General features: G+C 33.6%; 1 protein-coding gene across 12 annotated transcripts in view; it reads left to right on the top strand.

The window, feature by feature from the left end:
• LOC126978278 (basement membrane-specific heparan sulfate proteoglycan core protein) overlaps positions 1-25158 on the top strand; it is a 225620-nt gene that overhangs the window by 68695 nt on the left and 131767 nt on the right. For 9 of the 12 annotated variants that reach the window (XM_050827015.1, XM_050827020.1, XM_050827019.1 and 6 more), the window contains exons 7-12: positions 442-618; positions 736-831; positions 1046-1084; positions 1462-1506; positions 1594-1635; positions 4880-4996. In XM_050827015.1, the coding sequence (XP_050682972.1) occupies positions 442-618; positions 736-831; positions 1046-1084; positions 1462-1506; positions 1594-1635; positions 4880-4996 (516 nt within the window). The remainder of the gene's footprint in view (positions 1-441; positions 619-735; positions 832-1045; positions 1085-1461; positions 1507-1593; positions 1636-4879; positions 4997-25158) is intronic. The other 3 variants (XM_050827016.1, XM_050827018.1, XM_050827017.1) reach the window with 3 other exon arrangements.

The raw sequence follows: 25158 nt of genomic DNA, 5'->3' as shown, positions 1-25158 counted from the left end.
ATCAATATCATATACTTTAACAAATCAAGGTATTAAAATTCAAAATCGTACTTAAGTATGAAATGGTAGGTTATGTTTACTGATTTCAATTGAGTATGACTTTTGCAAACAATCAATTACTATTTAACTTTACCGCTTAAATTACTGTTAAACATGATTTTTTTTACAAATACATCACGAGCACAAGTGACGTGTTGTGTTCGTGTAACTGAAAAAGACATAGAATATTTGTATTTCGTCCTTTTTATTTCTAGCTGTTCTTGTATGTTGTAATCTCGTTTAGGCATGGTATTATTTGTAAGCATATCCATATATACTTCATCCTAGGCTTGAAATAGATTAATACTATCACCACTCTACTCAATTTTACAGAACAGTCAGGTAAACCCATTAATGTAATACTGAATTCAGTATTAAACTAAATTTTCCTTTAAATCTCAGATCCCGGGTTAGTTGATGAAGATCAACGTACCAATAGTACTGATGACAATGTTGCGAACGAAATTGATAATAACTGCGAACTAAGATGTAACGATAACAGTTGTTATCTAAAAATACAGAGATGTGACAATAATTATGATTGTTCGGGAGGAGAGGATGAATTAGAATGCGGTTTCGGTATATTTTTATTTTTATTACTTTGAATTTGATTATTTTATTTTGTTCTTTTTTATTAATTTTTATATTACTTTTTTTTATTTAATAATTAAACTAATTAAAGTTCTTTAAAAATAGGCATCAACATAGATGAGCCCATTGATCCTGGAACTTCCAGCTCTACTGAAACTCAAACAATCTCTATTCAGTCACATTCATCTACCCCTGAACCAGGTAAAATTAAAGTGAAAATAAATTTTGAGAATATTCAATAGAGCTTCAATATTTCGATGATCTTGCTAACTAGTTTTTAATAATATTTTTTTTTTTAGTAATAACTAATAATTAACTAAGTAATTATAGTAATAACAAAGTTTTCTTTTATTTTTATAAAATTAAAAAACTCTCTTTTTTTGTATTAACATTATATTTATTTTTAATTTGTTAGAAATAACTGAACCGCCACGCGAATCAGAAGAAAATAATGGTAAGAATAATTTTTGGCAATTTATTTTAATATTAAATAATAAATACATTTTAATATTTGTAAAAAGTATTTTCACAAGCAGATTGCATTTTTAATTGTTCTGGTAAAAGTGACATAACACAAGTATCTTTTTGTTTATTTTTTATTTCTAGTTCTGTCATTAAATGTCAAAGTCTTTTCTTGTTCTTTATATGAATTATAGTAATTCAGACATAATTAGAATATAACTTTTGATTTTTATTTAATTTACTGACGTATACAGAATTCAATTTTAAAAAAAAATGTATGCTTCAATTCCGAAGAAAACAAAACTGTCAGTCATGTCAGTAAATTTATCTTAATTTTTTTTCTAATTTTGTTTCTTTTTTTTTACTAAGGAGATGGAGTGCCATATACTACAACATTAGTGCCAACCAACTTTGGTAAGCAACATTCAAATCGTAAAATTAGCATGAAATTTTCTTTTTATTTTTTGTTTTGATAATTATTTTTTTTTGTTTTATTATTAGAAACGAGTACACTGGAAGACGTGACATTTGATCCGGAACCCGGTAAGAACAATTTTGTACACTTTGAGAATTTATAAATTACGCTCAACGTAATTGTTTGCTTGAGTAAAGAATAAGGTTCACCAGATGGTGAATAATGATGATGTGCCAAAGATATGGCAAACATTTCACAACATAACACATACACCTGTGTATAGTAGGTTACACTCATATATAATGGACAAATAATTATACAAACAGACTAATTAGAAATAGGTCCTCAATTTGTGCGGACTTTTTACAATTCGAAATTTGCAATGATGTTAAAAATGACTCTTACAGTAACTTTAAAACAAACACTCAAGACATAAAAGGACACCCAGAAATAAATAGTAGTTTAAAAAAACTAAAATCACAATTTTTTATAGAATACCTAACACTAAACAATTGAATTTGAAATTAAAAATTAACATCAATCCCTGCCTCATAGGCTATAGATGAAAAATATATAAATTGACAAAAATATTATTTTGCAAATTATCAATTGGAATAATTTTATCTAAAGTATTGCCATCGGTCCTCGATAAATCTACGAAGATTGAACGAAATCTGGCCGTTTGAAGTGGGTCAAAATCGCGCCTAACGGAGTCGGTTACAAACAAACATACATACAGGTGAAGTTAATAATAATTGTGTAACAATAATTTAGCGCGTTAACCCCAAAAGAAACATATATTGCTTTTCCGAAAAACGCTTAATGGCTCGCCTAGTGTTGCAATAAAATCTTGAGTAATTGCCAACTCCGCGGTGATCTGGACGGTAACACCACATTGCTTTCAAAGAAGGGGGTAAAGGCACCATGTCAAGCCGGGGATATTCCGCAGGTTATGGAGGCTTTGTAGTATGCTTTCACGTATGGTGCATCCCAGTATCAGCTACAGCCATTTGAACTTCAACTACGCAGAGGTGCTCGAATTGTTATTGATCCAGTGCTCTGTGAACTGCTCAATTGCTTGGCTTATAGACATCTCCACATTTATCAAGAGGAGTGATCTGAAAATTTAATTTTAATTTAAAGGGTCAGCAATGTTAATATAATTACTCTGGTGTTGCAAAAGAGCATGGGCGGCGGTAAACAATTAACATCGACTAATCCGTACGTTATAGTTATGTATGCAACTGTTGTGTAATTAGGGAATTTAAAATATGGATGTGGGTCTTTCTACTTGTATTAGCGTCGTGTGATAACAGTATCATATGAGTGTATTAATACCTTATGATCAACAGTTGCATACAAGACTCTATCTACACCTATAATATGAAGCCTCTATAAAAGATTCTGAAACAGTAAGTTTACTGCTAACATTAATAAAGCCAGTCCTAGTAACCATAATATCATCCAAAGGAGTTTTCTAATGAAAACGGATGATATAATGTTGAACTGAATTTCATTAAAACACTCGTTTGGATGATGTTATGGTTATTAGGATATTGGGTGTTTTAATATTGGCAATAAGCTAACTGTTTTAGAATCTTTAATAGAGGATTTAAAGCATGGGTGTAGATAAAAGAAGTTTACGTGGATATTATAAAATTTTGCTACAACTTCTATATCATAAAAAATGTTGTACATACTTCTTCTTCAACGGTGGAGGTGTTATAATTTCCTAATTTCAGCTGTTTTTTCCTCAGCCATATCTGTTTTTTTAAATAAACATTTTAATTTCCAAGCCATTATCACGTATCTGTAACATCGACAAAATTGACGATAAATTGTATTGGTTTACAGGCAACCTATTCATGGCACTGTTCTCCAGCATCCCGCCACAGGCAATCCGAGTTTAACAACAATTTTCTTGGCATTTGCAGGATCATAAAATGACATGATTAACATAAAATAGATGATGTTAATTAAAATAGCATGTGCCGGAAACAGATCGCCCGAACACTTCGTCATCACCTTGAGTTTTGTGGCCGATCTGATTCAAAGTTCATTATTACCTGCCCTAAATTATAGTGCATTTTTGAAGAATTTTAACTAAGATCGAAACTACTGCATGCAGCTAAACAGCCATGACAAACATGAATGAGAGATCTTTGGGACCACATATTAATTATGTTCTATAATACCTACTATCATTTTGTTAAATCATTTGTGAGACCAGAGTGGGCCAGATAACAATAAATTCTGTTATTGAAAACATGCAAAGAAATATCGAAACCTAACTTAAACCCATTGCTTATTACCATGCCAGGTTGTCAATGGCATTGACGTAGAATATACTTACGTATAGACGGCAAGACAGTCCGACGATGCGTAAACTATTTTGATTTGTCAGTGTGTAGGTTAGCTTCTTCTTCTTCACGTGCCTCTCAATTACTGGAGGTCAGCAATCTGTTTTGTAAACTTCTCAGTCCACTCCCATATATTTCCAAATCTTCTTTCTTCATCCTCTTAACCCAGCAATTTTCTCCATCAAAATTGTTTGCAGCAGGCGCAGTATAAGACCGAGGTACGGCATCTTACGCTGTTTCATGGTTCTCACTAACTTGATGCTTATCTGCATTTTGACAAAGACCTCTGCGTTATTCACTTTTTACCTGCCGCTACCGTTCAGCCAAATGCGGTCATGGATACGCTCTCTCACCAACAACCTACACAGAACCAGATGGACAAATGTCTCAGGCTGTAGACAGTCGAAAGAAGCGATTCCTGCACTATCGCCTAAACTGATACTTCGACTTATCAGCCTAAACAGACATGACATCCAAATCAGTGTCAGCACCCTAACGGGTCACACATCACTGAACAAACACCTACTTACAATAGGCGTAACGGAGTCCTAGGTGCTGGGGCTGTCTAGCCGAGGATGAAACGGTCACTCGTGTAATCCTGGAATGTGCTGGGGTGGCCAAGCAACGGGCAAAAACCTTACTAAATACAAGCGCTCCAGGATGTCTGAGAACACCCCAGGAGTGTTCTGAACTTCTGGAAGAAGCTGGGCTGGTTGGAATGACTGGCCAACACTGCATGCAAAATGGACCCAACTGAGCGGTCTAATTGTGGAAACAGGAGCCCCTTACCAATAGACACTTTAGCCGTTCAACTTATGCGAAGCATCCTACGATACGTCCACATCTCAAAGGCTTAGTATGTTAGCTAGTGATGTAATATTCAAAGTACTAAAGGCTGAATGTTAACGCCTTGTCAATCAAAATCTCTTTTAGAGAAGTTCGTAGGTTCTCGCACTCTTCGTTTATCTATACGTCGTTATATTGTTAGTCTATCTTAAAATATATTTGTCAGCAGACTGTTCCGAAGGCTGGTTCCAGTGCGACGAGACGCGGTGTGTCTCGAATGAAGTGAGGTGTGACATGGTGCAAGATTGTAACGATGGCGCTGATGAAGCCGGCTGCGAACCCAGTAAGTACTTTATTAAATACACTTCATCAGAGAATTTTAAGAAATTATTACCAGGTGTGAGGATCATCAAGAGAATTTATTTCTCAAAATTGAATTCTTTTTGATGTCGCTTCTAACACTACCACCGCTTCGGAAACAATTGGCGCTCTGAGAGAGAAGGAGCGGCGCAAGAAACTCTTCCAGCATTCATTTTTGTGCTCTTTTTAATAAAACATACTGTCAATGTTACTGCTATAAAATAATCATAATCTAGCCCCAGGCTATCCGGTCACTTAGGTGTTTCACACACATTCAACTGTGAAGTAGTAGAATTTACGACAGAGTTATTTTTTAATAAACTGGTAGAATTAAGCTTCACGGTAGAAAAGGGCGCCAGCCCTTGTGGTGCTCATGATCTTGCAGGCATCCTATGCAAAGAAGCCTCCCATTGATAACAAAAAGCCTACAACTAATTCTTAAGTGATATTAGTAATACGTCTTTTTATACTAATCTAGTAGAATTAAGCTGCACTGCAGAAAAAGGTGCCGGCTTTTGTGGTATCCATAATCTAGCCGGCAAACTTTGAAAAGAAGTCTCCAATGATAAAAAAAAACCTAGAACTATTTTAAGTAATACATCATTGTTTATAATACTAACCTCGTAGATTTATTTAAAGAGCGGACGTGATTAAGATATGTAACCGAGGATTCTTAAGTATCTAACAGCGAAGTGAGGAAATTACCTATATTAAAATAATAATCATAGACTGTTTTGCGTATTCGATTGAGGTTCTTGTGAGTGTAATTAGATACGGATGGTATCTGGATAACTAATGAGAACAGCTTTGATGGATCTCGATATCTTTATATTAGCTATTTGCAGACGAGCTTTAACTGTCAGAAATTACCTGAATTATCATCTCCGTTATATTATTTCTCTCAGGCGTTTTTTTTACAGAACGCCATAATTTTCATAAATAATTAATATTTATTAAATTTATGAAAACAAATTTATTACGTTGTTATGTATAGAACGTCGTTGTGACAAAAGATAAAAACAAATATGTGACGTATTAACAGTTCAATCTTGTAACACTATAATCAAATAATTCTTTGTATTGTCAAGTGGTATGGTATTGTGTGACAAATTACTACATTATTACTATAATTTTATAATTCTTTCGATGTCCTAAGGCAGTGGTCGGAAAACTTATTAGCCACAGAGCCAATCATAAACACTACAAAAATATATAAAAATTGTTTGCTTAGTAATTAAGTAGTACACTAAATAAAACTAAATCTCCCTGGAAAGTGTAAGTCAGGTATGTACGAGTATGTTGTTGTTTTTAATGTTAGGTAAACATGATTCCAGGTTCTCATCAATGACGACTACTCGGTTAACTCTTGATAATGTTCACGCTTGATAAAGATTATTCGCATACTTACTTAGAACCGAAAAGGAAAAGAACAGCAAACGCGATCTTTGTCAGCTGATAGTAATAGTCAGTAATACTATTCTAAGCGTTGAAAATTATCATGTCTTCCTTCTCCAATTCATTCAAAGCACCACTTGTGTTGTCAACTAATATCACATTTTCCCGACTCCAATAATTCCAATTCAAAACAAAGACGGCCAAATCTAAACCGTCATATCTCCTTGTTTTTTGAATCTATCTATTGCAATCTATTGCACCAGAGCCTCACTCGAGGAGCCAAACAGCCACATGCGGCTCTGGAACCGCTCTTTGCCGACCACTATGACTTAAGGTTTATCGTATATTTTTCAAATCCATCGATTTTACGATATAAATCTTCCCCATTTCATTTACGGTGACTATAGTGAATAGTTTAACCGTTAAACTTATTATTTAATAGCCTGAGGGCGGTCGCTTCTTTTCCCATCTGTTGTATCATTAAGAAAGTCATATAAGTTATAGTAACCTTTACCACACAAACGTTTTTTAACAATTCTTTTGAATTTCGTAATACATTTGTTTTGAACATCTTGTCGTAAAACCATATACATCGCCCTCTTGCGGGGCGGGGACTAACTAACTCGACATAATAGTAGGCATTATAAGTTTATGTCTGTTCCTGGTGTTAGCATTATGGTAATGCCAGTTTCTAGTAAATTCACTTATGTGCCAATGTACATACAACATTATCAAGAATATATTGAGAAGCAACAGTCAAGATATAAAAATAAATTTTGCTCTCAATGATTCTTAAGGACCTAGGTTATATCAAGGTACGCCCTTAGTTGTTTTATTATGCGTTATAAGATCAATGGTATATGATTCGTTCATTTCGTTCTTCGTACGTTTCATACTTATTCTCCTTAAAATATAGGATAGCAACAAGTAGTTTAATTGATCTGAATACATATTCGTCTAATGCATGGCTTATTGAGCCGTACGCGCAGAGCTTACTGTTTATATGATTAGAATTATAAGTGTATGGAACTCAAGTGAGGCGTCATTATATTATAAATAAGTTCCTGGCAATAAACAATTAACGTGGGATTGTGCGGGGTATTGAACTGTTATTATTCACTAACGGCTGTTCCCAATATACTCTCTACAGATAGAGATAAATTACTACCTTCTACTGTCAGTAATTAGCTGTCAATAATCTGAAGCTGTCGCAATATACCCCATAAGTCATTCTTATCGCCTTATATTGGGACGCGTGATTTGTAATTTCCATACAAACTTCTATCGCTGGCAAGCTATACGTCGTCCCAATCGCGTCGCGTTACGCATCAGGTGAGTTACCGTCGTTAAGTTTATAGGGACAGAAAAGTCAACGATAATTACGATTTTTATCTCAAGTAAAAGATAGACTGAATATTAGGAACGGCCGTAAGGCTTGCGGTAACTCTATGATCACGTGAAAGAATTGCATGCAGTTTTGATAATGATCTCCGTATCATAGGGCTCTGTTTAAGAATGCAGTGCACTCTATACCGCATCAGCATCACTAAAGGCCAAAAATAAGTTGCCAACATATAAATAATAATAATAACTAACTAATAAAATGCTCGCATAATGCCTTTATTTTAATTACGTTATGTGTGGATTGATGCATCAACTGTATTTTACTTTAAGTATATACTCAATAACTATAATATAGTATACTGTAGTAGTATAGTTTTTGAGTAATCTACAATCATTAGAATGAAATACAAAGTAGAACATTAACGTCATTACAAATAAACATGGTATAAAGTTATACCTTAGAATAAACCAAGAATATGCGAAATGTTGACAATACAATGATAATTCTAAAGTTTTCCGAATTTCAAGCAGCCTTGCAAATAAATGCAGGAATCATTATACGTCCGAATAAACCAATCGTAAGCAAAATGTCTATTTGTAAACATTTTGCATATTCTTGGTTTATTCTCAGCTATAACTTTATACCAAGTTTATTTGTAAGATCAGAGCCTTGATACAGATCACGTAAAATAAATTAAAACATCCATGATTGTTAAGCCAGCCGTCTTTATGATGATCACATTTACAGCAGCTGTTTTTTATGACTCGCAAATGATCCGCTACGTTATTACATATTTATTTACGATCCTTGAGAATTTCGCAGTTATTAATTTTTTGTCCTTCAGGGTGTATGAGAATATACTTGGCATTTTTTTTATGGAAAAAGGAAGACAAACGAGTGTACGGGTCGCATGTTGTTAAGTGATCACCGCCGCCCACAATCTCTTGCAACACCAGAGGAATCACTGGAACGTTGGCGACCTTTAAAAGTTGAAGTTTTTAGTTATTTAGAAGTTGAGGCATTCAGATAGGACTGCTGACAGAAAAAAATAAACTAAAGATTCTAATTGGAAATTATATAAATTCAAAAAATTGTAGTTCGAAAGTTATGTTAGTTAAACTTTTCCAAGGATAAAAATATATGTTTTTTTCCGTTTTACTTTTTGATGAAATAATAATATGTTTTGCTACACAAAACATAAATAAATTTAAGCAACATGATAAATTCACACATTAAAGAAGGCTCGATATGACATTAACATAAACATCCCAAAATCATCTGAACATATTTTAACTTCAATAAAAGTTAAATCATTTAAGAGTCCTCCTCCCTGCGTCGTAATCCTCAGTACTGAGGATTGTGACCACCCCTTTGTATCACTTTCTCTCGTATGATCGCTCTCCATCTATTTCTGTCTCTGGCGGTGTGAAAGGCATTGTGAACCGTAAAATCGAGGACGGAGCGGATCTGGTCGGACCATCGTGTTGGACTGCGTCCACGAGGCGTCTTCCCATCTATTTTGCCGACCACTATGGTCTCTCTCTCTCAAGGTTTCCATCGTCCTTCCTTGAGATGTGAAGTATTCTAAAACTCTGCGCAGACATCTAAGACATCTAATAGTATAAAACAAAATATGATATCATCTTCAGCACTTATTCAAATTTATCACTAAGCAATCAAAATATTTCAATTGTTACAAACACTCACTTGAGCCAATTCAGTTCAATCAACACCAATAGCCGCTTTATTAAGCTCTTTCTTAATGATCGTCATATCTTAACTTGATTGTTTAAAACCCATTTAAATATAACTGAAATTGATTACCATCTTAGGCGTATCTTTCCCCTTATTGTAATGGAAGAGGAGAGTTAAGTAATCACCGCCGCCGACATTCTCATGCAATACCTGAGAAATGACAGGAGCGTTGCCGGCTTTTTATGAAGGTGCTTCCGCTTTTTTGAAGGTACCCAAGTCCTGTTAATACTGCTTAAACACGATTTGTCTGTCTATACTCTAGTAGGTACATTGTCTTGGATCGAATATAATTCAGTCTTATTTAGCCACTTAACAATATTTTGATAGTTTCTGTAATCTAATATATAAAAATGTCGTGTCATGATGATAAACTTTGAACTCCTCCGAAACGGCTTGACCGATTCTCATGAAGTTTTGAGTACATATTGGGTATTTTTTATCCCCCTAAATGTAAAGGGTTGTCCACAAGATTTTTTTTTAATTTTTTTGACATTTTTTTTTTAATTTGTTTGATTATGAGTCAGCATTAAAAAATACAGACAACTTCAAATTTTCACCCATCTACGATCAACAGTTACTCTTGTATCTTGATTTTAATATCGGCAATACGTTTGCTGGGTCAGCTAGTTGATATCTATAAACAAACACTTCTAAGAATTGCTTCATATGAATTCAACTGACAAGGCATTCTTAGATAGACTCTAGAATTATTCTCGGAAGTTTATTAGTGCTTGATTATATCTCGCAACTCTGTATACGGGAATTTTATAACCATTGCTAAAATGGTGCGTTTATATTATAAAAAAGACATGTGCGTCTCGGCACGCCCGACAGAAGGGATAACTTAAACTAAACTAAGTTTAACTTGAGAAAAGCTTAGGTTATTACAAAAAATTTATGTATAATATTAATTTATTACAGTTATTTAGTAATCAAATATTTTATCTCTTCTATTTTCTATCTATATATATATATAAGAGACTTCCACGTATATAGTCACTCGTCACGATATCTCTGGAACCATTAGAGCTAAAGACTTGAAATTTGGTAGGAATATTCTTTTCACCGAGTAGAGGTCATCTAAGAACGGATTTTCCAAAATTCCACCCGCAAGACTTGTTTTTTTAATATGAACAGAACAACGTCTGTCGGGTCAGCTAGTTAATTATAAAATATATTTTATTCTTCGATGCAATTCTTTAATATGTATATTAGAATTTTGTGAATGTACATTAGTAAAGTATCATTATTTAATCTTATAAAAATCCTGCGGTATCTTGTTGGAGCGCAGCGGAGACCAATTCTTAATCTTAGGTCCTACCTACATTCCAATAACTAACCTTGCGCACCTGTAAACTTAAAATTTATCATTAAAATAAAGTACCCTACAGTTTTTAAAACTTTAAACATAATTTAGTTCTATAAAGATACTAATATGAATATTTTTTTTTTCATAACTACATAATATATACCAAGCACTGAAGTAGAATTTCAAATTTTCTGAATTTATTTATGGTGAAGGAGTTTCTATGTGACTCAGATATTTTAATTTCTTGTGTCAAGCTAGCTACATACTGGATAATTTTATTGGAATAAAATTATATAATACGCCATTGTTTATTGGGAATTAAATTTTCTAGACACTAAAACAGCATACTCAGTTGGTACCGGCACGGAACGCCGGAGGTCGTGGGTTCGAATACCGCATCGTTCAAGAAATTTTCTTTTTCAAATTTTATTTGTGAATAACGAATCTAATTTTTAATTTGCCATATAAATCCTCTTAATCTTAGCTCGATAAGAGCGCTTTCGCACTACGTCCGATCAAAGTCCGCATCGTATCCGTGAAAACACGGTCTGAAGTAGTCGTAGAACTATTTCTATTGTAGTTTACGCACTTGATCCGGCCTCCGTCAACCGTAGAAATAATTCTACGACTATTTCGGACTGTGTTTTCACGGTTACGGATCGGACTCTGATCCGACATAGTGTGAAAGCGCTCTTACATTACTACAGATAGAGATAAATAAGGCTACAACCGGAGATAGACTGAATATTGGGAATGGCCGTTAGCATGTCAGTGAGGTGATCTTGAATGATTTCCCCGTTCAAATGTGTTCAATGCCTGTAAACAACATAACAATAGAACTAAACAACAATATATTAATATCAGCATAGAAAAAAAAAACAAATTTATATATAATGCTTTATCTTAATATATATAAATTACGTGACACGTTGTTTGTCCTCGATGGACTCCTAAACTAATGAACGGATTTTAATGGGGATTACTTCATGGAGTGCAGTTTAGTCCAATTTGAGAGATAGTTTTTATTTCGATTTGGGACCCATGATTATTTTTATTTTTATTTTTGTTTTGTATAGACATATTTTCTATGAGATAATTTAGTGACGCACGGTTTGACAGTTCCGCTGTGAATCATTTTCATTATAACAACAGGGTGCATATTTTACGAAGTAATTCTAGATGTTTTGAAATATTATTCATAAAAAACAGTATTTTATTTATTATGTACAGAACAACGTCTGTCGGGTCAGCTAGTATATATATATATATATAATTTTAACCTACTCTCCCTTTCTGGAACCTGGCACCTTAGACCAACCGGCCACTCTGACTTGAAAGTTATTTTTGAAATTAATGATACAACTTCATCCCTACTACAATCAACCTGGGAGTACCGCCGCCGATTGTAATGCGACATGCGATAGAAATACGAACATATTTGAGGTGATTTAATAAAAGTTTCACTAAAAAAAACTTGTTATAATGACAAATTTATAGCTGTAAATAAAAAGACCAACCACATAACATATTGTGAATTTCATCTTGATATTTTAACTAACTATTCAATTTCGTTTCTCGGCCATTAAAATCAGTGCTCGGATACATTGGCATGACATAATCGAGTTTGAACGATACAATCAGTAAACCGAATTTAGAAGCAACTCTATTCACTATATTTAAATCGACATGCCTCGCTTTATTTCATACATTTATTTATGCAATAAATGTTTCGTTTCAAACAAAAATCAATTTATTGTTCATATTTAGTATAAACTTATTATTTTGTATAGACTTACTAGGATAAATTTTTCGATTATACTATTAGAATGAAATTGCAAACTGGCCTAACTTGTGTTTGCCAGAAACTTAACGAAATACTTATCTTTTATGATACAGAAAATTATCGAAATCGCGTAGACTTTGTTAGATCAATTAATTCTAACATTGTTCAGCAAGAAATGCTATTCAATGATGTACCGATATTTATCGAACGTTTACATACGATAATAATTATACGTGATAACATCTTTTAATACAATCGTTTCAATGAGTCATAATATTTTATTCAAAATGGTAATATAACGAACATATTATAACTGAACTCGCCGTCGGATTATATTTTTTTAATAATCAAAGAGCAAGATGCACACACAAGCTGAACGCTTAGGCCGATCGTGCCTCTATCGCTCGTTCCGCGTTCTCCTTTTTCTACGCTTTCGCTCGTTTCGCGTTCTCGCTTGTTCCGTGCTCTCTCTCTTTCCGCGTTCTCGGTTGTTTCGCGCTCTCTCTCTTTCCGCGTTCTCGCTTGTTTCGCGCTCTCGCTCGTTCCGCGTTCTCGCTTGTTCTCTCTTCTAGATCGTTCCATGTTGTCGCTCTTTCCGCGTTGTCGCTTGTGCTGTGCTCTCGCTTGTTCCGCGCTCTCGCTCGTTCCGCACTCGCCTACACGCCAAAGCAGTACGTTACACTTTTCCGTGCATGCAGCCGGCATTCAATGATTTATAAGTTATTACGTCAAAACGACGTGTATATATATGTAGAAAATACGCAAACCCACATCCAATGACGTTCTATGCATAGAACGTCTTTGCCCACATCACTTATATTCTACCTAAAAGTACGTGGAATATGAGTGGTTTGGGTGTTTTTAAATCGGTTTATATTTTACAATAAAACGTTGCCGTCCGCCTATTTTTATTGCATGTTGTACATTCACTGAGCGGCCCACATCAAGAGATCGATAATATATTTATGAGATGTATTAACATTTCCTTATTTATAGTCACGACGTACCTATAAAAGGTAAAATCTAAACGTAAATGCATAATCAATCCAAATGTTACCAACGTAAACATGAGCGCAGTATTTAAATTTTTATTGTTAATGACTATGTAATTTTCTATTGGAAAAAAGAGCTGGAAGTTAATTTGATTTATTATATAAAATACAAATAAAATGACTAGTTTATTCAAACAAAACAAATCTTATAATTATATTTACAATACTATGATTACATTAAATTAAAACGGGGAAGCGTTCCAAGAATAATGGCAGGATATCCGTGTTGGATAGGTAGGCTGATCCGTTGGCCGAAATAGCTACAGCGCTTGGGTTTCCAATAGACCTATGAGGGGCGTAGATAGTATCTATGATATGATGTCTCGACACCAAATGGCACAAAGATGTATGACTCACTAAGACCGACATATTTGCGACGTTTGCTGTCTTCCCTAGTCGAAATAGCAGCTCCAGCACCAACTGATGTAACTTGGATGAGAAGGTCGACGCATATTGCGTCCCACCCCAGCGCCCTTCCCCGTGCCCAAAAATAATATTGAAGGTTATTATGTAACGATCCTGTCTTGACTCTGGTATTTGAAAATCGGGCGAAAATGTAGGCGGAGTTAATGACCAACACCATTAGGTACGTTCACTAATTAAATTTCACAAAAATTCAATTATTAAATCATATAATAATAATTACCCGGTATGTTAAGAAAAATAAACTCATTTAGCAGATGAAACAGAACCGTATTGGACCTGGTATTAGTAAGAAAGGTTATTATCGGTTGCAGTATAAGCTGATGATCTCGAGACCTACTTGAGAGCTTTGTAAAAATATAGCAACACAAGTCTTTCATTTCCAAATATTTTGATTCAAAATTTGAAAAAAAAAATCACTTATTTAAGTTAAAAACTACCTATCAAACGTAAAAGTATGCCTCAGACCTGAGAAGAACGGGCGCAAGAAACTCAGCGGGGTTTTTTTTTGAGAAATTCGTTACAATATGTTATTGTCTAATAAAATTTATTAATAGCCTGAGAGCTATCGCTCCATTTCCAATCTGTGGTATCATTAAGAAAGTCATTTTTGTAGTAAACTTTTACCAATTCGTTTTTTAACAATTCTTTACAATTTCGTAATATATTCCGACAAGAGACCTACTACTACTGCTTAACCGAGTAGTAGGCATTTAACGACTGATGCTGCTTAGGCCTTTAGTCCGTGAATTCTAAATGTATATATGAGCTCGAAATAATATTCTGTGTGTATAAGAATATATTGCGCGAATGGTTAATGTAACATTTCAAGTGGTATATCTTGCGAATAATTGATGCGATTTTTATTTTGCCAAACTGCGAACTGTAGCGAATTGTTATTTAACTCACATTGGTTTTTAAAAATATTAATGCCAATAAAACTCTATGAATTGAAATAATGTAGTGATAAAAAATGACTTTCTTAGAACCTAACCGTCTGTGTCACAATGCCATGCGATATTTGCAAATAAAAAAGATAGTAGGTTTTACGTTTCATGTGCAAAACGTTATTGAATTCTGGCGCTCTTCGATAATACTTGCCCTGAAGCTGCGTCTATTATTTAAATATTGGGTCTCGAAATCTCGATTCAAATTCTGCGGCCAACTGTAAGGAAACTCAAATTGGCTTCGACGGAACGCCACGGCCGGTCCTACACTCGCGCTCTACAAAGCGCAGATCCGGCCACATATGGAGTGGTCTGGTCTGACGCACTCCAGTATCAGCTCAAACAATTGACCGCGTGCAACGCAGAGCTGCTCAAAATATCGAAGATCGATACTCTCATCGTGTATCTTCTACAGCATCTATTATGGGGAGTTTCCGTTTGACATGATTCCTGCCGTCTTACACCGTCACACGACACGCCACAAAATACGATATCATCCCCACCATCTGGATGTGTGGCGTAACTCCACAGTGCACTCAAGGAAATTTCTTCTACGTGCAACCAAACTTTGAAACGTGCTTCCTTGTGCGGTGTTTACCATACGACATTCAATAAAAGCACGTATACCTTTCTGAACCGGCAACGCTCCTGGGATACCTCTGGTGTTGCTAGAGAATGCTCGTTTTTCCTCTCTTCCATAAAATAACTTAACAAAAGTAAACTTCAATAAATTGATCTTTTAAGCTGTTATTAAGCCCTAAAAATATGTTTATTCACGGAAACTTAACTCTGCATGTCGTGATTAAGTAAATTTTGACAAAGTTTGTCTATGAAAATTGAATATATAGGAATATGATCGCGTGACACTTTTCATTTAACGATCTACCTACAACGTCTTGCTCAATCCCCATGGAACATTATATTAAATTGACAATATTAACTGGATTATATTCTTAGTTAATATTTTTAATCGAAATCAGGTCGAAAAATAGATGATTGCTGTATAAATAATACGTTGTTACTGATAATTTCAAATTTCGTTATGTTTACCTTTACTATAATATATTTAATTTAGAGATTGCCACCTAATATGAATCTACGCCAATGACGTTCTATACATATAGACAAATCACGTCGTATAAAAATAAAGACGAAATTTGGAACATGTCATAAATTACACCATAATAGTGTTCGACTGATATATCTATACATTGCCGCATTGACTCCAGTTCCTTAAAATATTCTTGTTGAATAAGCAGCAATGTAAAGCATTTATTGTGTTCAGATTTGATTCGGACACTGACTAATGACATACGACTAAGGAGAAAAGTGTGCTTACATTGTGGTAAAGCATACTTTTGCCGTTCCGCTGTCAGACTACAAATGATATGTCCTTATAATATGTGTATAGAACTTTATTGATCTACGCAGACAAAGCCCCATGCGACGGTTCGTATTATAAATACGAGCGGTACAAATATTTTTTACTGCTTGTTTACTAGTAGCTAGTGTCTATAGGTCAAGTAATATTTATTATTTAGATAACCCAGGTTTGGAGGACGGATATCATTGTGCAATATATTTGACTTTGGTACAGTTCGCGTCTGATAAAAACTCTATCTTAAAACTTACATAATAGGGTATTTCTAATAATTTTGTTTAACTTTTAAAGTTATTTTAAATATAATAAATAGTAAACATACTTAGAGAAGATAAGGATGGGAAAATAGATTGTAAGGAAATACTCGTGGGCGGGTTTCATGGCATTGCTCGTGGTAGTGTCGTGGGGTGGTACCTTGTTTGTGAAGGACGCTATGGCATACGTCATGTTGAGCATTATTTTTTGTAATTTTGTAGATATCATGTGTATAACATGGTTGTTCATCCTCACTAAAATGACATTGCTTACGAATATGTGCGAAGGGAACGATGGCTAACTAACGATGCGTTAACTCATGAACGAGTGCTGCTTCGGGTGCCAGATCGACCCGTTATAGTTACTAAATCATTGTACTTATTTGTTGGTTTCGATTACTAATTATAACAGTAATCACGACCATCATGTTCACAAAGCATCCATACACTAACAATAAATTCAAGCTCTAATGATGTTGATACATCCAATATAGAATAATTTATATTTATAAAATTTGTTCTTTATTATTTTTTATATAATATATAATATTTAAACCGCTTTTAACTTTGAACATGATTCTACTACACGATACTAATTTATTGTGTATATTAGACCCATTGTACGATACTCTAATAATTGGAAAGAGTGGCTGTTCAGTTTCTTGTATGTTATTTTCACGAACTCTACTTTTGCTGAACATATGATATATTCAGTAATTTAAAAGAAATATTTATGGTGACGTTTCAAAAGCGCGTAGAATAGAGTTCATTTGACTTTGAATTTGATCGTGGTGCCTGCCAAATCGTGTAATCGGGGACTCTTATACTTACGTTGGTAAGACAATAAGAATTATCAAGAATTATGCAAAATATAGGACTTTTATAGCTTTTATTCCAATCATTAAGTTTATATTCTTTTCAAATAATTATGATAGTAAAGCAAATCGGTCTAATTATACTTAACCCAGCAACGCGACCAGCGCAATTGTTGTGCTGTTTTCAAGAATCCTGAGCGGCACTGTATTGTAATGGGCAGGGTGTATCAATTACCATAATCATAAATAAAAGAGTCACTGGATACTTTCTGTATTCAGATTTAGACTGTTGATATTATTTTATCCGAACTACAACCAAAGTGAAGCCTATGCAGTCGAAATAGTTTAGTGTTGTTGATAAGATCGGTGATAGGTGAAGTACTAATAGTGGGCCGACATAAATCGTAGGGCGCCGTGCCAACGCGACACCCGACTGATACTGTCATGATCTGAGTGACGCAACGTCGGAAAACACGACAGCACACAGACCATCTCTGCTAGTTAGCACGCATTGCTCTGAATAAATCAAGTTGACTTCGTACATGTCTCTTAAATTGGTTTTACTCAACTTTCAAATATCCAACGATTGAGCGTTCTTTTGAATATTCCTTACAAAGAACTAACTATAATAAATTTACTAAAGCGTAGATTAGCTTAATAATTCATTTGTGTAATTCATTACTAAATTGATCCCACAAGATGGATCAAAATTAATACTGTTATTGTACTTGTCTAATTTAACTAGAGCTTGAAATTAAAAAATTACCTATTAAAAAATTTGAATGTATCGTAAAGAATAATTAACATCTAAGGCCTATTATAATGTGAAAGATTATTTGAATGATAAAGATAGTTGGAATTAATGTTCTAAATTTTGTTAATGAATATTTTGTTATACTCATTCGAATGGTATTGTAACTTTTGTACTTCATCCTGACTTGCACTAAATAACTTATAAAGTTTTACAGTGAATAAAGATTTTTTGACTTTGACTTTGACTAACTAGAGCTTGAAATTGTTGTGCACAGAGGATTCTAAATTCAAATGAAAAAAATACAATATTATATTTTTGCCACCATGAAAATAAATCTATATTTTGGAGCCGATGCAGACTTTTGACTGATGCCCCTTTGATTAGAACAACTTAACTTTTATATGTGACATTACCGCTTGAGACGCGGTTGATATAAATGATAACTAAATTACAAGAAAATTATTGGCTGCATCATTCCAACCATGTGAGCTAAACATATCAGCAAATTACACAGATATATAATTTATTTCCTATTTAAATTATAATATCAATTAATGAAGTAGGATATTATAAGAATTACCAAAGGACTATAAAATTACCAGTCGGAGACTTCTTTGCACAGGATGTTGGGTATATTATGGGTACCACAACGGCGCCTATTTCTGCATTGAAGCAGTATGTGTAAGTATTATTGTGTTTCGGTCAGAAGGGCGCCGTAGCTAGTGAAATTACTGGGCAAATGAGACTTAACATTTTATATCCCAAGGTGACGAGCGCAATTATAGTGCCGCTCAGAAGTTTTGGGTTTTGGCACTGCATTATAATGGGCAGAGCGTTTCAATTATCATCAACTGAACGTCCTGCTCGTCTCGTCCATTATCGTCATAAAAAAAATCGAAGAGGTCACAAAGTTCCAAAGTTGAGTTCTAATACAAACATTGTGGATTGTAATTATTAATAACAGACCAACTGACTAATATAACGATTACGTAGCCAGTGACATCAGCTTCTCAATTGTAACTCAGCACTCAATTTGATTTATTTAACCAATTTGTTTGGACATCTCTATATTAAAACTATCTCTACGTCGCATCGTTCTGGAAAAGTTTAAAAGATAGACAAAAACTGGCAAAATGTTTGCATATTTTGCAAAATTTCCCTTAAAATCTTTTGCTGTTTCCCTTAAAAAAATACTCATTTATTTGTCGTTGTTGCTCTTGCATCGTACTATATTTCATCAATAAAAATTGCTGATTTTCAAAGATGCTTCGTGATTAACGTAATTGAATAAATAGATAAATAAAAGGCATTTATTTCAGGCATAATAAAACCCATAGTTACAAAAAATTTTTGACACTGTAAATGTGCAGTCATTTTTTGTTCTTGTCTCTGAAACACCGCACAAGGAAGCTCATTGAGTATTTTGTTGTCGGAACGAAATAATAATAAAATAAATAATTAATAACACTACTCCATCCTATATATACCCTATTTCATGATAACACGTTACTGTCGATCTAGTTTCATTTAGTCAAGTCCTGGATGATCTCCCAGAGCTGGATGTTCACAGGCAAATGTCCTAGATATTGTTAACACTTAATACATATGTCATATTGAATTCGTTACCACATTACAAATCTCAGCTTCATATCACACGAATCCAAAAAAATCGAACGTGCAACTTTACAATACAGCAAAAGTATTGCCAGTGTCAAAAGCACTAGCTTACCGGCTTGTATTGGTAATAGGTATTGTTATAGCTAGCCTTATTTACGGACGCACGTGAAGCTTTGAGTGAAATACCAATTTTAAATCAAATTAGCAGTGGCTAGACCGATCGCACTTTAGCTAATGTAGGCGTAACCTAATCTTGCATTGTGTCTGTGACAATCTATGGTCAGTATGATATAAACTGGCACACTTCTAATCACACAATACGTTCACGTATTTGGGTTATCAACGAGCTTAGTCTATGAGCTAATTAATACCTACATTGAAGAATAAAATTATGAGTGTAGCTGTCTAAAATGTTGAATTTTGTGTTACAAATCTAAGAAATTGTGTTAATATAGACTAGAAAATGTTTAACTGAATCATTGAAAGCACGTCTTTATTACATTTTCAATTAATGTATTAATAACTGATTATGGAGATAAATACGTATAACATCTTCCGCGAACGATGCAAGATGAAGGATGAACTTAAGCATTATTCACATTGATCACCTAACCTGACTGCTTGCTCACTTTGTCGATAAATTTGAGTAAAACAGAATGCTTATTAAATTTATTGAATTATCCAAAATTCAAGCTTATCTCACGGACGAGTAAAAAAAGAATGACTCCACGCCGTGATATTAGCAAGTGAAGCAACGTTATGCTAGTGTGTGTGCGGTTACGGGGGATACTAGTTACATAATTTTTTCTCCCTTATACAATCATATGGCCACGAATACTTATATAGTATCGTTTTTACAATTTTTCACAACGGCATTTTTGAAATATTTTATTGAGACGCAAACTGATCTGTCGCAGACGATGACAATAATTCTCATAATGGCCGCCTATCGGCCTGTCGTAGTGTAAGTGTGTACGTGGTACACAACCCGTATTTACACGTAAATCGGCTTGTTTTGGTGGTACACATTTATTTAAGGTGACACGGAGTCCTTATTTTTTACTAGTCCGTGGCTTATCTGTCATAATTGGTTTGTTATTGGTAAATATCTAGGTATGATAATGTTGATGATAGGGTTGCTTTTTGTATATCAGGTACAACACAAAAGAGTAAACAAGTTTAGTGTTTGTTAACGGTTAATACGTAATTTAATCAATGTTAATTAAAATTAAAGATAAATGTTTTTCAGAAAGGTGTCGAGTTATTTTTAACTTTCCTCAACGTTGCGTGTGTGGCGATCGTAGAGTTAAGAAAGAGTAAGGGTTGTCAAAAGGCATTAAAAATTGTTTTTTTTACATTATTAAATAATTCAATCAAATAAAAGATAAAATATAATATTATAATCACAACTTCTACTCAAAATTTAAATTTTTACAATATATTGGTTTTATTTTATATTCGTAAGACTTCGATCTCAAAATCTTTAAGATGATTCTGATGGCAGTACTGTGGATAGAAATAAAAACATTAATCTCTTTGCTTAGGTTTTATTCACATTACTTTCTCCTATATGCATGTATGTAAATAAATGTTTGCACTACTTTATTTTGAAGTAAAGTTACTTCAAAAGTTTGCCACGTGTTATAAAGAAAATACAATAATTCATTACTTTCCATATATCCTAACCAGGATTATTAGAAGAACCAACAATTCAACATCTAAAATAACAAGAAATCCTTTTAAAAATAATTACTTTTGATGCTGTTTTTAACTATATAGTTTTATATATATGTTTTACTTAAAATAAAAAAAATCTTGGTACACCCAAATGAGTTTTTATTTCAATAAATAATATTTATATTTCTAAGACTACTATGCTTTAGTAAGTAGATATTATATCTAGACAGAAGAGGCAAACTTAATACTGCCTTAAAAACAACTTAATTAAGTTAAGGCATTATTGGTCAAACCTTAAACAAACACAAAATCCAATATACTCTATGTTCTCGTCCACCACCTCCGATATAAGCTTCTCCATGATTATATATACCTACTCGTGTATCACTGTGCGAAGAGTATGTGAAAATTTCGGGAAAATATAATATGATTTAAAATTTTATTTTGATATCATCTTAATTAAATTCATATATTGATAATTAGAGATTTAAGATCTACTGTCATTATACTGTAATGATTTTCTTATATTTCACCAGTGGTTCCTTTGCGCAGAATGCCGGCTAGATTATGGGTACCGTAACGGTGCCGTTTTTTGCCGTGAAGAAGAATGTGTAAGCATTATTGTGTTTCGGTCTGAACGGCGCCGTAGCTAGTGAAATTACTGGGCAAATGAAACTACGCAATTGTAGTACGGCTCAGAATTTTTTGGTATTTCAAGTATACCGAGCGGCATTGTAATGCGCAGGGCGTATCAATAACCATCAGCTGAACGTTCTGCTCGTCTCGTCCCTAATTTTCATAAAAACAAAATTGAGGGTACTTATAATGAATCAAATAAAATACTTTAGGGTTTACACAGCCCTAACAAGCACAAGTTTTATGACAGTTCCGTTTCATTATATCACTTTTTGTTGAACCATGCGTCCTGACGTGGTCCTGTGTAAGACACAATATTGTATATTCATGATCTGTTGTGGTCCATTTTACTGTCCGACAAATGTTTTTATCATGACGCCCTACATACTGAATCGCCCTATATTATGTTGAAGTTTAGTTTGTAAACAAGATGTATTTGATCTATACTTTAATGTTATAAAGAGGTAGAGTTAGTGAATTTGTGAGGTTATACATAACCGATTTTGAAAATTCTGATAACAACAGAAAGCCACATTACTTGTGAGTGTAAAAGGTTTTCATAATAACCCGAAAAATAAACAATATTTTTTTGTGAAAGTTTAATTTGCAAGTCAGAGAATAAATGGTCCTAAGAAATATTTCTTACCATCGCTGTCTTAAAGAGATAAATCTCGTTTGATTGTTTTGTATAAATGGATGTGGCATCGAAACACTGTTAAAAGTGGACGAAGTCGCGGATAACAGCTAGTTAGTAATAAATATCTACCAAGTATAAAAGTAACGGTGTTGTTTGAATGTGCATCAAATACAATATTATAAATATTGAATTAATTTTTTCTAGACACACAGAAGATATAGCGAGAATCTTTATATCCCTACTTAATATTACAAATGTGAATGTAAATTTGTCGGTTACGCTTTCACGCCTAAACTACCGAACCGATTTTGATAAAATTTAGTACTGAGATAGACTAGAGCAAGACTTTTATATAAGACAAGACTATAAATGGTGGGGTCGAAATAGGGGATGACAGTTTGTATGGAAATTCGTCGTTATCGAATATAAAACCAAGAAACTTTGTATTTAGGCACTTGATAAGAAATAATTTATAAATATTTTTAAAACTTTGACCTACACGGGGATGAAATAGGAGATTAAAGTTCATAGAAAAATACTATTAAAGAGACTGTCCACAATGACAATGAATATGTGCTGTATCGTAGAAGAGAACAGTTTGTATGTGTATAATTTGAAAAGTATCCTAAATAAAAAATAATATTGCCCAAAGTAACTATTCAACGTGAAGTCACGGGTAAAAGCCAGTATATTATATTTTCTATTATAATTATAGTAGAATACATTAAGGCGCTTGATTTAATTTTGTATAATCTTCATTCGCCAGCTACTAGATATTAATATAAAAGTAGGTACCTATAGATTATTTATAATCTGTTAAAATGGAGCATGTTTTGTTTATAGAGTTCAGGAATGTGCATACCAGTTCTTATCTATGTTGATGTCACATACAGTACTGAGTCATGTAAATCTTTCAGAGGGCCGTTTGAAACATGGTCGTCCTGCAATCTTATAACTTCTCGCGTTTCATCTTTCTTGTAACTCGTAAATTGTCTTAACTATTGCTAATATACAACTAGATAATTGGACGTAGTTCCTGAAAAACGTTCCAAGCCACAAACTTATGTTTGTGGCTTCTTATCTCTTAATCTTAAGGAATTTGTGTTTAAAGTTTAATAAATATTAGTGTATTCTATACATGTGGGTTGGGCTACTAGGTCTTGATGTCATTTAAAGAGTGACAGAAGGGCTTTTGTGCTCATAAATCGTAACACTATTTCAAAATGATTATGGTTTGGAACGTTTTTCTGGAATAACTTCCAAGCATAGATAGATTCAGTTCCTATTTGATTTCATTACGGCCTACCATCGACGTAACTCAGTAATATCCTTTCGATAAAATAACAAGTTTTACTTGGCTTTAACATCTATATCGTACCTACAGGAGTTTCTATAACCTTTTGCAGTTATGACTTTACGTAACGACGCGTTCTATAAGGCTAAAAAACGGCTTTAGGCATACTGATGGCTTTTGAAAGGCTCTCACGCTCGGGTATGTAACCCTAGTTCGGTTAAAATCTCATTTTTTAACATTAAATCATATTGCATCATTTCGTAGCTCAATAGTGTGCAATTTTGGCACTACTCTTTAATATTCAACGTGAGTATAGGTAATTAAGTTCATTTAACTATTTCGCATTCACTTGCATATTCGAATAATGAATTTAAATGTTAATTTATGAAGTTAGCATAAGCTGGTAACCAGTTTAGCCCCTAACAATGTGACGATAATGAGTGATTGAAAACTAAAGCGTTCTAATCCGATATTTTGTATTGATATTATTAATTGTATATTCATAGATTATTTAAATTAGGTTTGCTTATACCCATGAAATTCGTTTTAACATAATTTAATATAAGTTTACATATTTCATTACCTTTTCGCTCCCAATAGTGATTTTTTGATACTAGAAAAAAGGAATTGTTTATAACTAATTTTAATAATCTCTATAATACACGAAAAAGCTTTAAGAGTAAACATACACTTTTAGGTATTAAAATCCCAGCCAAAATAAAAAATGTTTCTGCTAACTAAATGGAATCTGTAATTTAGGACATCCACAGACTAGCTGTTACTAATGGCACTTTTAGTTTTCCAAGAGATCCTTTTTACTTAAAATCTGGTCTAGTCAGTGATATACAGCGGAAATTTTGACAAAGTATGTGTTTAATTTGCATCATAACGAATAATAAAAACTGAAAACAAAATTGAAAACTTTATCAAAGCGAGATTATTATTACGAAATTCAACTAAGCTCACCAAGCGAGCCTCCCTTAGTCTACTCGAGCCGAATTTACCTAAACGACAGTGTGACAGGTCATTCATATTTCAATTAAAATCTTTGGGAGTTCTAGACTTAATTTG

The sequence above is a fragment of the Leptidea sinapis genome, chromosome Z (assembly GCF_905404315.1).
Source record: "Leptidea sinapis chromosome Z, ilLepSina1.1, whole genome shotgun sequence".
Taxonomy (NCBI): domain Eukaryota; kingdom Metazoa; phylum Arthropoda; class Insecta; order Lepidoptera; family Pieridae; genus Leptidea; species Leptidea sinapis.
Note: the sequence above shows the minus strand (reverse complement) of the source record. Positions and strands in the feature narration are given on the sequence as shown.